Source organism: Bubalus kerabau, chromosome 3 (genome assembly GCF_029407905.1).
Source record: "Bubalus kerabau isolate K-KA32 ecotype Philippines breed swamp buffalo chromosome 3, PCC_UOA_SB_1v2, whole genome shotgun sequence".
NCBI lineage: Eukaryota > Metazoa > Chordata > Mammalia > Artiodactyla > Bovidae > Bubalus > Bubalus kerabau.
This window is the reverse complement of record NC_073626.1, coordinates 180151389-180166721: the sequence shown is the minus strand read 5'-3', so window position 1 is coordinate 180166721 and position 15333 is coordinate 180151389. Positions and strand designations below refer to the sequence as shown.

The following is a 15333-nucleotide window of genomic DNA, read 5'->3' as shown; positions in this document are numbered from 1 at the left end:
TGAGGGACGGGGAGGCCTGTCATGCTGCAGTCTGTGGGGTTGCAAACAGTCGGACACGATTTAGTGACTGAACGACAAGGGCCAAGGCTAAGGTGGAGGGGCTGTCGCATGACTCTGCTCTGTCCAGTGATATCCCTGGGCTCCAGTGCCCCATGGTCATTTTTCCTCACCATTTAAAAAAATTTTTTTGGTGGCCACACTGTGGCATGTGGAATCTTAGCTCCCCAATCAGGGATTTAGCCCGTGCCCGTTGTGAAAGTGAAAGTTGCTCTGTCGTGTCTGACTCTTCGTGACCCCATGGACTAGCCCGCCAGGCTCCTCTGTCCATGGAATTCTCCAGGCAAGAATACTGGAGTGGATTGCCTTTCCCTTCTCCAGGGGATCTTCCTGACTCAGGGATCGAACCCCAGTCTCCCGCTTTGCAGATAGGTCCAGCCACCAGGGAAGCAGTGGAAGTGCAGAGTTCTAACTACTGGGCTGCCAGGGAATTCCTGGCCTGTGCTTGCTTTCAATCACCGAGGGCCACGACCCGGATGGAACAGCAGAGCCTAAGGAGGGGGGCCAGTTCTATCACTGGTACTGAGCCTGTGGTCATGGCCACAGGGACCATCCAGTGTGTCCAATAGGAAACTGAATAGACAAGCAGTTTGTCTAGTCAGCTTCCAAGGATGCCCCTGAGGACAGGAGAAAGGGCGGTGGGGGCGGCTGCAGGTGAAGTGGGGCAGAAAGGGGCCCCGGACACCTAGCTTTATCTGTGGGGACTTGGCCAGCTGGCCTGCTCTGGTCTCACTGAGGACAGACACACCCCTGTGTGTGAGGAGTGGCAGGAGCCTTCTGAACCCTCAGAGCTCCGTTGGTAAAGAATCCGCCTGCAATGCAGGAGACCCTGGTTTGATTCCTGGGCTGGGAAGATTCCCCTGGAGAAGGGAAAGCTTACCCACTCCAGTATTCTGGCCTGGCAAGGGTCCCAAAGAGTCGGACATGACTGAGAGACTTTCACTTTTACTTTTCTGAACCCAGCTGGGCTCTGATGTCCATACAGGGGATCTGGCTTCTACCCCAAGCAGGTCCGTTTGCCAGCTTGGGGGCAGAGGTGCCAAGAGGCAGCTCTGGGTGCAGAACCACAGTTACTCGTATGTGACCTCTCAACTCCTTAACGCCCCTGAGCCCCAGCCCCTGTAAAAGAATGACCCCACCCCAAGAAGACACCAGGGATCCTCGGTGCTGTCGACTCCAGGGAGAGATGGAGGGAGCCTCAGGCCTGAGGCGGGGTGAGCGGGGGCCGACACGCGCTTAGGGTTTGGGGAAGCTGCAAGGATGGCCAGAAGCGGCCACATGTGGGCAGTGAACTGGGGCAAAAGGCCTGCTTAGACAGACCTCTCAACCATGACAGAAGCCACTTGATAAATCCTTCTAAGGTACAGACACTGCACTTGTCTCGATCTCCTGGAACTCACCGTGATGAGTCTGAGAGATGGGCCTTACCGCTCTCAGTTCAGCCTTCTGACCTCAACCCCATGGCACTAAGCCAGGCTGGATGCTCTGCGTGGTCTCCTGCTCCAGGCAGCAGTCAGGCAAATGAGACAGAAAGGACAGCATGACAGCCAAGATGAGCAGACAGATATCTATTAAGTTTGTACTATGGTCACGTTAGTATGTAGAACACCAGCCAAGAACCTAACTGCTCAACAGAACATAACATGGAGTGGGCACTGCCCACAGAGTTCCAGACAGAGGTCCTGCCTGCCCTCAAACCCAATACATTTAAGACAAGCTTCTTTGAGCTGTTATCCCCTCTATCCTGGGGAGGGGGAGGACTGCACGATAGATTATGGGTTGTATGTTACAGGGGGGGCATGTTATTGGGGTGGAGTCGGGATTCAATCCCAGAAGTCCCCTCCTCAGCTTTTGCTTTCCATGACCCAGGCCTCCTGAAGACTGGGCAGGAAGGAACAGGCCCAGGCAGGGGCCAGGCCAGCGGGGGACCCCAGGGGAATGTGGGCACCACAGCCCAGTGAAATGCATGTGGCTCGGGAACCATTCAGCCAAGGCGGGAGGAGCCAGAGTGGGCACGCTTCTGGGCTCATGGCCCTGCCTCCCACAAAGTGGGGCTCTGGCCCCTCTCTTCATGCTGTAGACGGTACTTCTCTCAGACGGGGCGGCAGTACTGGGCCTGGCGAGGGTTAGCAGTACACCTGGAGCAGGGGTGCCCCTGAAGAGTCTGTGTCGGTGCCCTGGAAGGATGAGTCGTGGCTGGCAGGGTATCCTGGGGGGGAAGGAAGGAGGAAACAGAGGCTCAGAGATGGGGAGGAGCTCATGCAAAGCACTCGGGCAGGGAACAACCTGCTGAAAAGAAACACAGGGGGACTTGAGCCTGGGTCAGGTTCGTCCTGGCTGGGTGAGCCACTCAGCTTCTTCTCCTCTCTCAACCCCAGTCTTGCTCCCTGTAAAGGGGAATGACCCTGCTTCCAGGGGCTTGTGAAAGCCAAGAAGATAGCAGTAGAGATCACACAGGGTGCCTTTTCAGCACCAGTGGGTGCCCGTCTCCCCCGCCCTCCATTTTCCTCTCCAGTGACTGGGGTTTCGATTCAGGCTCTGGGCACCTGCCCGCCTCCTGACTCAGGGGCATCCCCCTGAATCTCTCCCAGCGGAATCTTTGAGCCAGCCTGCAGGACGGGGATAGGGTAAGAGGCTGCTTGGGCCTCTCCTCCCTTTCTGACCCATCCTCACCCACCCCAGGAGGAAGCTGGGAGAGGGGCAGGTTGGGGGCCGCGAGGGCTGTCCCCTCTCCTCTCCGCACTCCTCATCACGTCAGGACCAAACCTGGGGCTCCATAGGGTCTCAGCTTCCTGGCAATGGCATCTGCAGTCGTCTCCTGGGAGATCTGCACCGTGAGTTCTAGGGAGGGAACACCAGGGGCAGTGGTCGTTATCACATCCTTTCAATCTCACTCCCCACTTCTCAGCCCTGGGCTGGGTTAGAGAAACATCGTGTGTGTGTGTGTGTGTGTGTGTGTGTGTGTGTGTGTGTACATGCACTGGGTTAGAGAAACATCATGTGTGTGTGTGTAGAGAAACGAAGTTTACAAAACGACACGGAGTGTGTGTGTGTGTTTGTGTACATGCACTGGATTAGAGAAACATCGTGTGTGTGCGTGCATGTGTGTGTGTGTATGTGCGCTGGGTTAGAGAAACATCATATGTGTGTGTGTAGAGAAATGATGTTTAAAAAGTGACATGGAGGGTGTGTGTATGTCGTGTGTGTGTGTGTGTAGGTAGAGAAATGATGTTTAAAAAGCAACATAGAGTATGTGTGTGTGTGTGTGTGTGTGCACGCGTGCTGGGTTAGAGAAACATTTTGTGTGCGTGTGTGTGCACATGTGCGCACGTGCTGGGTTAGGGAAACATCATGTGTGTGTCTGTGTCTGTGAGTGTGTAGAAAAACGATGTTTAAAAAATGACACGGAATGTGTGTTTTGTGTGTGCGTGTGCACTGGGTTAGAAAAATATTGTGTGTGTGTGTGTGCATACGTGCTGGGTTAGAGAAATATTGTGTGTGTGTGTGTGTGTGTGTAGAGAAATGATGTTTAAAAAGCGACACAGAGGGTGTGTGTGTCTGTCTGTCTGTACAATGGTGGATGGGGGCTTTAGTTAGGCCAGCACAGGTTAGAGGTCCAAATTTATATGGGTACCTGGGTCCTATTAACCAGACTAGCTGGCTAGGCCTGGAAGCCCCTCTGGCAGGTAGCAGCGGGGGACAGAAGGAGCCTGTGAGGGAACGTAGAGGGCTGGAGAGCCAGATGGAGAAAGATCTGGGACCAGCTGAGGGGTGGATCCACAGCGGCCAAAGAGCCCAGTGTAACCCTCCCTGGCCAAAGCCTCTTCCACTCCGCCCCTCGGGCCGTGGCACCCCACCTACCATCCTGGCTGAGCCCTGAGCCCACCATGGTCTCGTGGCCGCTGTCTGGGGCAGCTGCAGCTGGGGCGGCCGCCCGGCTTGAGCGCCCCTCTGCTGTCTGCGGGCGGGCGCGGCTCTTGCGGGTACTGATGCGAATGATGCCGCGCACCAGGCGGCCCTCAGCGTCCTGCTCATCCAGGTGGTAGTCCTGGGTGATGCTGCTGATAAGGTCCGAGATCTTACTGGTCTTCTCCAAGAACACAGTGTCTGAGGTGCACTTGGCCAGCTCATCGATCTGGTGTACGCTGAACAGCTCTGTCAGCTTCTTGAAGATGAGCACGTCGATCTCTCGGCTGGACATGGAGCCACTGCCTATCTCGGGCAGGTCCAGGTCCGACTCGTGGAAGGAGTAGTATTCCTCGGAGCCCCGGGGACTGCTGGCGAGGGTGCTGGGCAGGCTGTGCCGCATGGGCGGGGGGTCAGCCAGCGGCTCCTTGCAGCAGGAGTCCGCGTCAGGGGCGGGGGAGGTGGTGCTGCGGTAGGGGTACACGGGGATGCCTTTGAGCTTGACGTCGGGGTAGCTGAAGCTGCTCCCCATGGCTGACTTGAGCCGCTGGCCATCCCGCCGGCTGGGAGGCGCACGGTCAGGGCTGGGGGGCACGCCGTTGTGCTCCTTGACCCAGTTGGCTTCGGCGGCCCCTTCAGGGGAGTCCCCCGAGGACAAGCAGGGGCTGCAGCCCCGTGCACAGGCCCCGCAGCGCTGCAGGCAGTCCCGGCAGCGGCGGAAGCAGAAGGCCGCCCGGCACCAGTCCCATACCCAGGGTCGCCAGAGCAGGCAGCAGGCGGGGGGCTCGGGAGTCTGCTCGGCAGAGCCGGAGATAAAGGTAAGGCTCTCGGGCCCGTGGTGCCCGGGGTCCTTGGGGTCTGGTCTGCGGGTGCGGCGGCTTGGTGGAGCCCGGGCTGGCTCATCGTAGGTCTCCAGGCATAGTTCTGCTGGCCGCTCCCAGGGTCCCAAGCGTGGGGGCCCAGATGATGGGCGGGGGTGTCCGGGGCGGGGCATGGCTCACTGCATGGTCTGCTGTAGCCAGACGCCTGTGAGGGAGAGGCCAGGAGGGAGACAGGGTCAGAGGTTGGGGCACGTGCCTGCGCTGAGACCTAAGGAGCTTCCCACTTCTGGCTTCTGAGGTCTGTGATGTGGATAGGCCCTAGTATACCCATGAACCCTGTCCCCTTGCTTCCCCTAAGAGGAAATTCTCTCTGGGCTCTAACCTATATATCAAAACCTCCTGGGATTTCACAACCATTGGGATGGCTACTATTAAAAACAGAAAATGACAAGCCCTGGAGAAGACATGGAGAGGGTGGAACCTTTGTGCATTGCTGGTGGGAATGCAGAGCGGCACAGCTGCTCTGGAAAACAGCGTGATATTTCCTTGGAAAGTTAAATATAAAATTAGCATATAATCCAGCTGGATTACACCCCAAAGGATGGAAAAACAGGCACTCAAACAGATATTTGTATACCAATGTTCTAGCAGCATTACTCACAATAGGCAGAGATGGAAACAACCCAGTGTCCATTGATGGATGAATGAATAAAAAAAAAAAAAAAAAGAAGCTGTATACACACAATGGAATATTATTCAGCCCTGAAAAGGAATGAAATTCTGATACATGCTATAACAAGAAACAACCGCTTCAAAATTGAGAAAAGAGTACGACAAGGCTGTATATTGTCACCCTGCTTATTTGACTTATATGCAGAGTGTGTGTGCTCAATCACTCAGTCGTGTTTGACTCTTTACCACCCCTGTAGCCTGCCAGGCTCCTCTGTCCATGGAATTTTTCCAGCAAGAGTACTGGAGTGGGTTGCCATTGCCTCCTCCAGGGGATATTCTCGACCCAGGGACTGAACTGTCTCCTGCATATCCTGCATTAGCAGCCACCTGCTACTTTTAATTCTTTACCATTGCACCAGTAGAGTACATCATGCAAAATGCTGAGCTGGATGAATAACAAGCTGAAATCAAGACTGCTGGGAGAAATATCAACAAGCTCAGATATGCAGATGATACCATTCTAATGGCAGAAAGTGAAAAAGGACTGAAGAGCCTCTTGATGAAGGTGAAAGAGGAGAATGAAAAAGCTGGCTTAAAACTCAACACTCAAAACACTAAGAGCATAGCATCCAGTGCCATCACGTCATGGCAAATAGAAGGGGAAAAAGTGGAAGCAGTGACAGATTTCATTTTCTTGGACTCCAAAAGCACTGTGGACAGTGACTGCAGCCATGAAATTAAAAGTTGCTTGCTCCTTGGAAGGAAAGCTGTGACAAACCTAGACAGCATATTAAAAAGCAGAGACATCACTTTGCAGACAAGGGTCTGTACAGTCAAAGTTATGGTTTTTGCAATAGTCATGTATGGATGTGAGAGTTGGACCATAAAGAAAGCTGAGGGCCAAAGAACTGATGCCTTCGAATTGTGGTGCTGGAGAAGACTCTTGAGAGTCCCTTGGACGGCAAGGAGATCAAACCAGTCAATCCTAAAGAATATCAGTCCTGAATATTCATTGGAAGGACTGATGCTGAAGCTCCAATATTTTGGCCACCTGATGTGAAGAACCAACTCACTGGAAAAGACCCTAATGCTGAGAAAGACTGAAGGCAAAAGGAGAAAGGGGCTGCAGAAAGTTAGATGGTTAGATAGCATCACCAACTCAATGGACATGAATCTGAGCAAACTCTGGGAGACAGTGAAGGACAGGGGAGCCTGGAGTACTGCAGTCCATGGGGTCACAAAGAGTCAGACATGACTTAGCAACCAACCAACAAATAATGTAGATGAGCCTTGAGACATTATGCTAGGTGAAATAAGCGTGACACAAACGGACAAACATTTTATGGTCCCACTTATATGAAATATCTAGAACAGTAAAAAAGTATACTGGTAGTTGCTGGATGCAGGGGGAGAGTGGGAAGTTAGTATATAATAATGGGCAGAGTTTCAGTTTGGGAAAATGAAAACGTTCTGGAGATGGACGGTGGTGATGGTCACACAACAATATGAATGTATTTAATGTCACATTCAGGCCTGTAACATCAACACCACTTAAAAATTAAAATGGTATATTTTATGTTAGATATATTTTACCACATAAAAAGAAAAAGCTCCTGGGATCTCACTTTTGGGGTAACGGTCTCCCTGAGTTTCTTCCTACTGTTGGTAAGCCCACCAGCACAGAGCCTGACGCTGCTCAACAAATGCCTTTCTATCTGACTTGCTACAGAACCTGATCCTCACTACTTTCCCTTTCTTCCCCTCCTCCTTCAGATCAGACTTGGGAATCAACAGGTCCCCTGTCCATGTTTCAGTATGACTCAGACGGGCTCTCCTATCAACATTTAACATCAAGCACTGTTTTGCTGCCTTTGATTAGACAAGAAAGCAAGCCTCAAAATGCATCTTCTTTCCCATTTTGACTTGGTTGCTAGCAAGCTCAAATTTCACTGAACCTGGCCCTGTGTTAGGCACAGTAGAACCAAAAATGAATGAACTATAGATGCTATTCCTGTAATTCACACATGTTTTGTAGGGAAAACAGATGCTTAAAAGCTGGAACATGTAGGATATACGCAGCATTATGGGAGAAACTAACTGTCTGTGGGAACATTATGTCATGATGTATTTGGGAAGGTCCCTGATCACATGTCTGGCTCTAGGTGAATGATCACACCAAGATTATCACAACCAAGATAATCACGATGGTGTGATCATTCACCTAGAGCCAGACATCCTGGAATGTGAAGCCAAGTGGGCCTTAGAAAGCATCACTACTAACAAAGCTAGTGGAGGTGATGGAATTCCAGTTGAGCTATTTCAAATCCTGGAAGATGATACTGTGAAAGTGCTGCACTCAATATGCCAGCAAATTTGGAAAACTCAGCAGTGGCCACAGGACTGGAAAAGGTCAGTTTTCATTCCAATCTCAAAGAAAGGCAATGCCAAAGAATGCTCAAACTACCGCACAATTGCACTCATCTCACACACTAGTAAAGTAATGCTCAAAATTCTCCAAGCCAGGCTTCAGCAGTACGTGAACCGTGAACTTCCAGATGTTCCAGCTGGTTTTAGAAAAGGCAGAGGGACCAGAGATCAAATTGCCAACATCCTCTGGATCATCGAAAAAGCAAGAGAGTTCCAGAAAAACATCTATTTCTGCTTTATTGACTATGCCAAAGCCTTTGACTGTGTGGATCACAATAAACTGTGGAAAATTCTGAAAGAGATGGGAATACCAGCCCACCTGACCTGCCTCTTGAGAAACCTATATGCAGGTCAGGAAGCAACAGTTAGAACTGGACATGGAACAACAGACTGGTTCCAAATAGGAAAAGGAGTACCTCAAGGCTGTATATTGTCACCCTGCTTATATAACTTATATGCAGAGTACATAATGAGAAACGCTGGGCTGGAATCAAGATTGCCAGGAGAAACATCAATAACCTCAGATATGCAGATGACACCACCCTTATGGCAGAAAGTGAAGAGGAACTAAAAAGCCTCTTGATGAAAGTGAAAGTGGAAAGTGAAAAAGTTGCCTTAAAGCTCAACATTCAGAAAACTAAGATCATGGCATCTGGTCCCATCACTTCATGGGAATTAGATGGGAAACAGTGGAAACGGTGTCAGACTTTATTTTTTTGGGCTCCAAAATCAGTGCAGATGGTGATTGCAGCCATGAAATGAAAAGACACTCCTTGGAAGGAAAGTTATGACCAATCTAGATAGCATATTGAAAAGCAGAGACATTACTTTGCCAACAAAGGTCCATCTAGGCAAGGCTATGGTTTTTCCAGTAGTCATGTATGGATGTGAGAGTTGGACTGTGAAGAAAGCTGAGCGCCAAAGAACTGTGGTATTGGAGAAGACTCTCGAGAGTCCCTTGGACTGCAAGGAGATCCAACCAGTCCATTCTAAAGGAGATCAGTCCTGGGTGTTCTTTGGAAGGACTGATGCTAAAGCTGAAACTCCAATACTTTGGCCACCTTATGCGAAGAGTTGACTCTTTGGAAAAGACTCTGATGCTGGGATGGATTGGGGGCAGGAGGAGGAGGGGACGACAGAGGATGAGGTGGCTGGATGGCATCACCAATTTGATGGACATGAGTTTGAGTGAACTCAGGGAGTTGGCGATGGACAGGGAGGCCTGGCATGCTGCGATTCATGGGGTTGCAAAGAGTCGGACACGACTGAGTGACTGAACTGAACTGAACTGATCACATGGAGGACTTCCCTGGTGGCTCAGATGGTAAAGCATCCACCTACAATGCGGGAGACCCAGGTTCAATCCCTGGGTCAGGAAGATCTCCTGGAGAAAGAAATGGCAACCTACTCCAGTACTCTTGCCTGGAAAATCCATGGATGGAGGAGCCTGGTAGGCTACAGTCCACGGGATCGCAAAGAGTTGGACATGACTGAGTGACTTCACATTCTTTCTCTCTGATCACATGGAAGGGTTTGCTGGGCAGTAACTATCCTTGGCCTAGATTTTCTGAGACATTAATCTTTTACTAGTGTCTTAGAACTGGTGATGTGAAGGGAACCTGGGACTGAACCTCAGGCTATCTGTATTCCAGTCCCAATTCTGGCTTTAACAGGTGATGTGCTTTGGGCAGATCAATGCTACCTCCCTACACACAGCCGCCATCATCTCTCACCCAGATACTATCAAGGCCCCCATTCTGGCCACCTCTGTTCCCTTCTACTTACTGCAGCCAGTGACAATTTAAAAAGCAGCAACAATGACAACAATCACGAATCTGGAGGAACTAGGCAGACACAACTTTAATCAAGTTATCAAAGTTAACATTATTAATAATGGGGCAAACCGACAGGGCGTGTCTCCCGGTGCTACACACTGAGAAGGGCACAGCGTCGCTCATGGAGCATTCCTGCCAAAATGTGTAACCTGAACACAAGCATGAAAAGACATCAGACAAGCCCAAATTAAGGGACATGATAAGTGAATGGAATGTGCAATCCTGGATTGAATCTTGGATTCAATCTGGATAATCAGTAAAATTTAAAACTAGACTGCATATTATTTAATACCATTATGTCAATGTTAAATCACCAATGTTAAATTCACTGTGAAATAAGACAATGTTCTGATTCTTAGGCAGTGTACACTGAAGCATTTAGGGGTAAAGACGCATGGTATCTGCAACCTAATCTCAAAGGGTTCCTCCCAAAAGGAAAGGTATGCGTAGAAAGAGAAAGGGAGGGAATGTTAGGTGTGATGAATGCAGATGAGGAGGATACAGGAGTTCTTTATTCCTGCAACTTTTCAACCCATTCCCCCAGCTTCACTCAGCGCTCCTTCTCCAAGGACTCTCCAGAACCTCAAGTCAAATGGGAGCCCCTCCCCCCACAGCATTCTGCTGGGCTCTGAGTCAGCTGAATTGGCCTTGAACCCATTGTTTGAAGATAAGCCTATATGACCCAAGGGGACAGGGATTGTGCCTGACTCCTTTCTGCATCAGTGTCCAGAACAGGGTTGGTACAGTAAGTACTTCAGGAGACTGATACATTCTGCATGACCTCTGGGTAGAACCAGGACCATTAGGTAGAAAGAGAAAGGGCTTGGGCTCCAGGCTGACTGGAGTGGGGGAAACAGCAGTCTGGTGAGAGTAAGGTGAACTCCCCCTCCAAAGGTTCCCAAACTGAAACTGTAATAGGTGGCTTGAAAGTCCCTCACAGTCCAGAGAGGCAAGTGGTTAAAAACCTTCTGCCTTGGTTTCAGCCATGCTGGGGTGGGTATGGATTTATTCATTCACTCAATTAATAAATATTTACTGAGAGCCTACTATATGGCAGACACTTCTAAACTCTGTGGATGAAGTGGTAAAACAGACAAAACCTCTAAACCTCAGGAGTTTGCTTCTAGTGAAAGAGTTAATTATTGATAGCTTACATTGTTCTCAATGCTTAAATGTACTCAACCAATTAATTCTCAGAACCCTATTTGTAGGTATTATTGTTGTCGTTATACTGAGGCTAAAGAGAGGTTAAATAAATTGTCAAAGCCACACATCTGTTTGAACGCAAGTGGCCCACTTCGATTTACATGCCACCCCATCTATTATTTGAGAGGAAGGGGGCAGTCAAAGTGATCAGCTGCCAATTCCATGGATGAACCTGTGCCCAAGGAGTGCTTGCATAGGGAGAGCCTTGAGTCTTGGGCTTAGCCCTTGGATCAAGAGGGTAGGCATATCTACCCTGTTTGAACTACACTGAGCTCTGGGGTACCCAGGATTTGTAAGAACAAGAGGTTACTATTCATGGTTTCAGTTACTGTCTTCTCCTCTACCTCCAAGGTTTTAGGAGTTGTCAAAGCTAGTGGAGGTGATGGAATTCCAGCTGAGCTATTTCAAATCCTAAAAGATGCTGCTGTGAAAGTGCTGCACTTGATATGGCAACAAATTTGGAAAACTCAACAGTGGCCATAGGACTGGAAAAGGTCAGTTTTAATTCCAATCCCAAAGAAGGGCAATGCCAAAGAATGTTCAAACTACCGCACAATTGCACTCATTTCACATGCTAGCAAGGTAAAGCTCAAAATCCTTAGGCTAGGCTTCAACAATATATGAACAGAGAACTTCCAGATGTACAAGCTGGAAAAGGCAGAGGAACAAGAGATCCAACATGCACTGGATCATAGAAAAAGCAAGGGAATTCCAGAAAAACCTCTACTTCTCCTTCATTGACTATGGTGAAGCCTTTGACTGTGTGGATCACAACAAACTGTGGAAAATTCTTAAAGAGATGGGAATACCAGACCACCTTACCTGTCTCCTGAGAAATCTGGATGCAGGTCAAGAAACAACAGTTAGAACTGGACATGGAACAACAAACTGGTTCCAAATTGGGAAAGGAGATCATCAAGGATGTATATTGTCACCCTGCTTATTTAACTTAGATGCAGAGTACATCATGTGAAATACTAGGCTGGATTCAGTTCAAGCTGGAATCAAGACTGCCAAGAGAAATGTCAATAATCTCAGATATGTAGATGGCACCACTGTTATGGAAGAAAGCAGAGGAACTAAAGAGCCTCTTGATGAAGGTGAAAGAGGAGAGTAAAAAATTTGGCTTAAGAGTCAACATTCTCCAGACCCAGGAATTCCCTGGCAGTCTAGTAGTTAAGACTTCATCTTCCAGTACAGGGAGTATGGGTCCGATCCCTGGTCAGGGAGCTAAGATTCCTCATGCCTCAAAAAACCAAACCATAAAACATAAACAATATTGTAACAAATTCAATAAAGACCAAAAAAGAACTTCAACATTCACAAAACTAAGATCATGGCATTTGGTCCTATCACTTCATGGCAAATAGATGGGGGAAAAAATGGAAACAGTGACAGACTCTATTTTCTTGGCCTCCAAAATCTCTGTGGACAGTGACCACAGCCATGAAATTAAAAGACGCTTGCTCCTTGGAAGGAAAGCTACAACAAACCTAGACTGCATATTAAAAAGCAGAGACATCACTTTGACAACAAAGGTCCGTATAGTCAACGCTATGGTTTTTCCACTAGTCATGTATGGATGGATGTGAGAGTTGGACCATAAAGAATGCTGATTGCTGAACAATTGATGCTTTTGAGTTATGGTGTTGGAGAAGACTCTTGAAAATCCCTTGGACAGCAAGATCAAACCAATCAGTCCTAAGGGAAATCAACCTTGAATATTCACTGGAAGGACTGATGCTGAAACTGAAGCTCCAATACTTTGGCCATCTGATTTGAAGAGCCGACTCAGTGGAAAACACTCTGATGCTGGGAAAGATTGAGGGCAGGAGAAGGGGACGACAGAGGGTGAGATGGTTGGATGGCATCGCCAACTCAATGGACATGGGTTTGAGCAAGCTCCAGGCGATCATGAAGGACAGGGAAGTCTGGCGTGATGCAGTCCATGGGGTTGCAAAGAGTTGGCCATGACTGAGCGACTGAACAGCACCACCACCATTCATCAAATTCATCCAACAAATATTTACTGAGCACCTACCATGTGCCCAAGGCTGTGCTAAATGGGCCAGAAACAGGCTCCGGCTCAAGAGGATTTTTGCTTTCTTTAAGTGCTCATAATTGCCCTGTAAGTATTATATCTCCACTTTACAGATCAGGACTCTGAAGCTCAGAGAGGTGAAGTGACTTGCCCAGAGACCAGGGAGGGAATGGAGCTGGATTTGTACTGTGGTCTGCCAGACTCTGGAGCCCCTGTAGTTTGTTCTACACCACAAATCTAGAAGGGAGGGTGGGATGGAGCAAAGGGGACAAGACCTGGGGCAAGGACAGTGCCTGGCTTCAGTTTCCCGCTTCTTTCTAGACCCTGAACCCTCCTGAAGTCAATCTCAGGCCATTTCGTCCTGGCTCTATCTCCCCCTTGCTGCTTTTGCCCCCACCTCCAAAATCCTAGGAACACCAGTCTCTTGCTTCAGCAGGAGCTCCTGCTGTGCCTGGGGTAAGGCTCCTGGCCTCAGTTTTCTCATCTTTAACAAGGGGAGAGAGGAGTACCTTCAGGGGCCACCTTCAGGTTTAAATGAGATATTGCGTTCAGGGGCCTTAGAGCTTGTGCCTGGCACCTGGGAGGGGCTGGGTCTCTGGGCACCCCAAGGCACTGCAGGGATCGTCCTCAGGGTCAGAAGCCCCCAGACCCTGGCAGCCCTCCCCAAACTTCTAACTGGGGCTCTCCCACTCCCCCTTAGTCCCTGAGAACACACACATCGGAGGTCTCTCTCTGTTCCATCCCCTTCCTCCGAAGGTGACCAGGAGAGGCCCAGCCGCACCAGCCCAGCTGCGTCTGGCACACCCGACCGGCCGAGAGGGTCTCCCCAACCCTGCTCACCAAAACAGCCATCGACTCGCGTGCCCGAGCATCCGTGCACCCTTGATCTCCGGCCCCAAAGTCTCAGCCCCCCGACTCCCGACCCCTCGGGCACCTAGTCCTGGGGGCAAGGGAGAACCAGATCCCGGCTCTGCCGCTCGGGCTAGCACAGCCCCTACACCAGCGGTGCCCTCGGGGCAAGCACCACCCTCTCCGGCTGCAGGGGCCCTCCGCCCGCGGGAGGATCCAGCCTGTAGACACGGCCCCTTGGGGTGTGCATGGGCCCCGCTCCCCGCCCGCCCCCGTCTCCCCAGCAAGCACGGCTCCCACCTCAAGCCAGCGCCACCCTAAGGGCGAACCCGGCCCCCTCACCCCCCCAGTCTGCCCGCCCAGGCTAGGCGCCCGCTCAGGCCGCTCCCTGGCCAGGCCCGGCCCGCGCACCCCGGAAGTGGGAGGGTGGCCCCGGAGGAACCGGCCCCGGGACCCTCGCCCGCCCGGCCGTAGCCTCGGGAGGGGGTCTTCCCACACTGGTGCCGCCCTGATTCGCGCCCCCTCGGGCCCGCGCTGGGCTTACCTGTCCCGCCAGGTGAGCCGCCTCCAGCTCGGCCCCTCCCCCCGCCCCCCCTCGCTGCTCACCTGGGGCGCAGGTGAGCGTCTCGCGGGAGCGCTGCACGGGCCGCCGCTGGGGACACACTTCCTGCCTCCGCGAAGCGCCTCCGCCGAGCACCTGGGCCGAGGCCCCGCCCCGGGAGCTGGGCGGGCAAGTTGGCAGGGCTCTGGCGCTCGACCTGCGGACTCGGAGCGCAGCGCTCGGCCTAGTCCGGTTAAATGAGGCCTGGAGGGCACCGTGGACAGACGCTGGGCTCAGTCTTCTTTTCTGTTAAATGGGCAGATGGTCCTAGCAGTCTCTAGCGCTTGCCAGGCCTTAAAGGCTCAGCCCAAAGGGCATGTCTCCAGAGACACCTTCCTTTTGGCCTGACTGCTAACTCGCTTCAGTGTCCAACTCTGCAACCCAGTGTACTGCAGCCCCGCCAGGCTCATCTGAAAATGGGATTCTCCAGGCAAGAATACTGGAATGGGTTGCCATGCCCTTTTCCAGGGGATTTTCCCAACCCAGGAATCGAACCCACATCTTTTATGTCTCCTGCATTGGCACGCGTGTTCTTTATCACTCTGGCCACCTGGGAAGCCTCCTCTTTTACAACTATGCCCGTCTGGTTTTCTGTTATATAGAGCAGTTCTCTGCAGTCCTTATCAAAATATTCAGCACACTATTCTCTTCTGTCTCCTCCTTTAGCCTCTGACTAGGGTATAGTCATGTTCCCCAATGTCCTGGGTGCCCAGAGCTGGACCGGATACATAGTAGATGCTGAGCTCAGCTGGTAAAGAATCCGCCCTCAATGCGGGAGACCTGGGTTCGACCACTGGGTTGGGAAAATCCCCTGGAGAAAGGAAAGGCTACCTACTCCAGTATTCTGGCCTGGAGAATTCCATGGACAGTCCATGGGGTTGCAAAGAGTCGGACATGACCGAGTGACTTACACTTTCA

General features: G+C 51.0%; 1 protein-coding gene across 3 annotated transcripts; it reads right to left on the bottom strand.

The window, feature by feature from the left end:
• Nucleotides 1–2069: 2069 nt before the first annotated feature.
• Nucleotides 2070–15060, bottom strand: KDF1 (keratinocyte differentiation factor 1). 3 transcript variants are annotated; one of them, XM_055574014.1, is made up of 4 exons: nt 14421–15060; nt 3919–4989; nt 2824–2898; nt 2070–2266 (listed from the first exon to the last, which is right to left on the bottom strand). In XM_055574014.1, exons 2-4 carry the CDS (start codon nt 4955–4957, stop codon nt 2184–2186), a joined length of 1197 nt encoding a protein of 398 aa, XP_055429989.1. In that variant the 5' UTR covers nt 4958–4989; nt 14421–15060; the 3' UTR covers nt 2070–2183. The 3 variants fall into 3 exon arrangements, with proteins under 3 accessions (XP_055429989.1, XP_055429991.1, XP_055429990.1); XM_055574016.1 differs by having other exon boundaries at nt 14359–14424; XM_055574015.1 differs by lacking the exon at nt 14421–15060 and adding an exon at nt 14226–14335.
• Between the last annotated feature and the right edge of the window lie 273 nt (nt 15061–15333).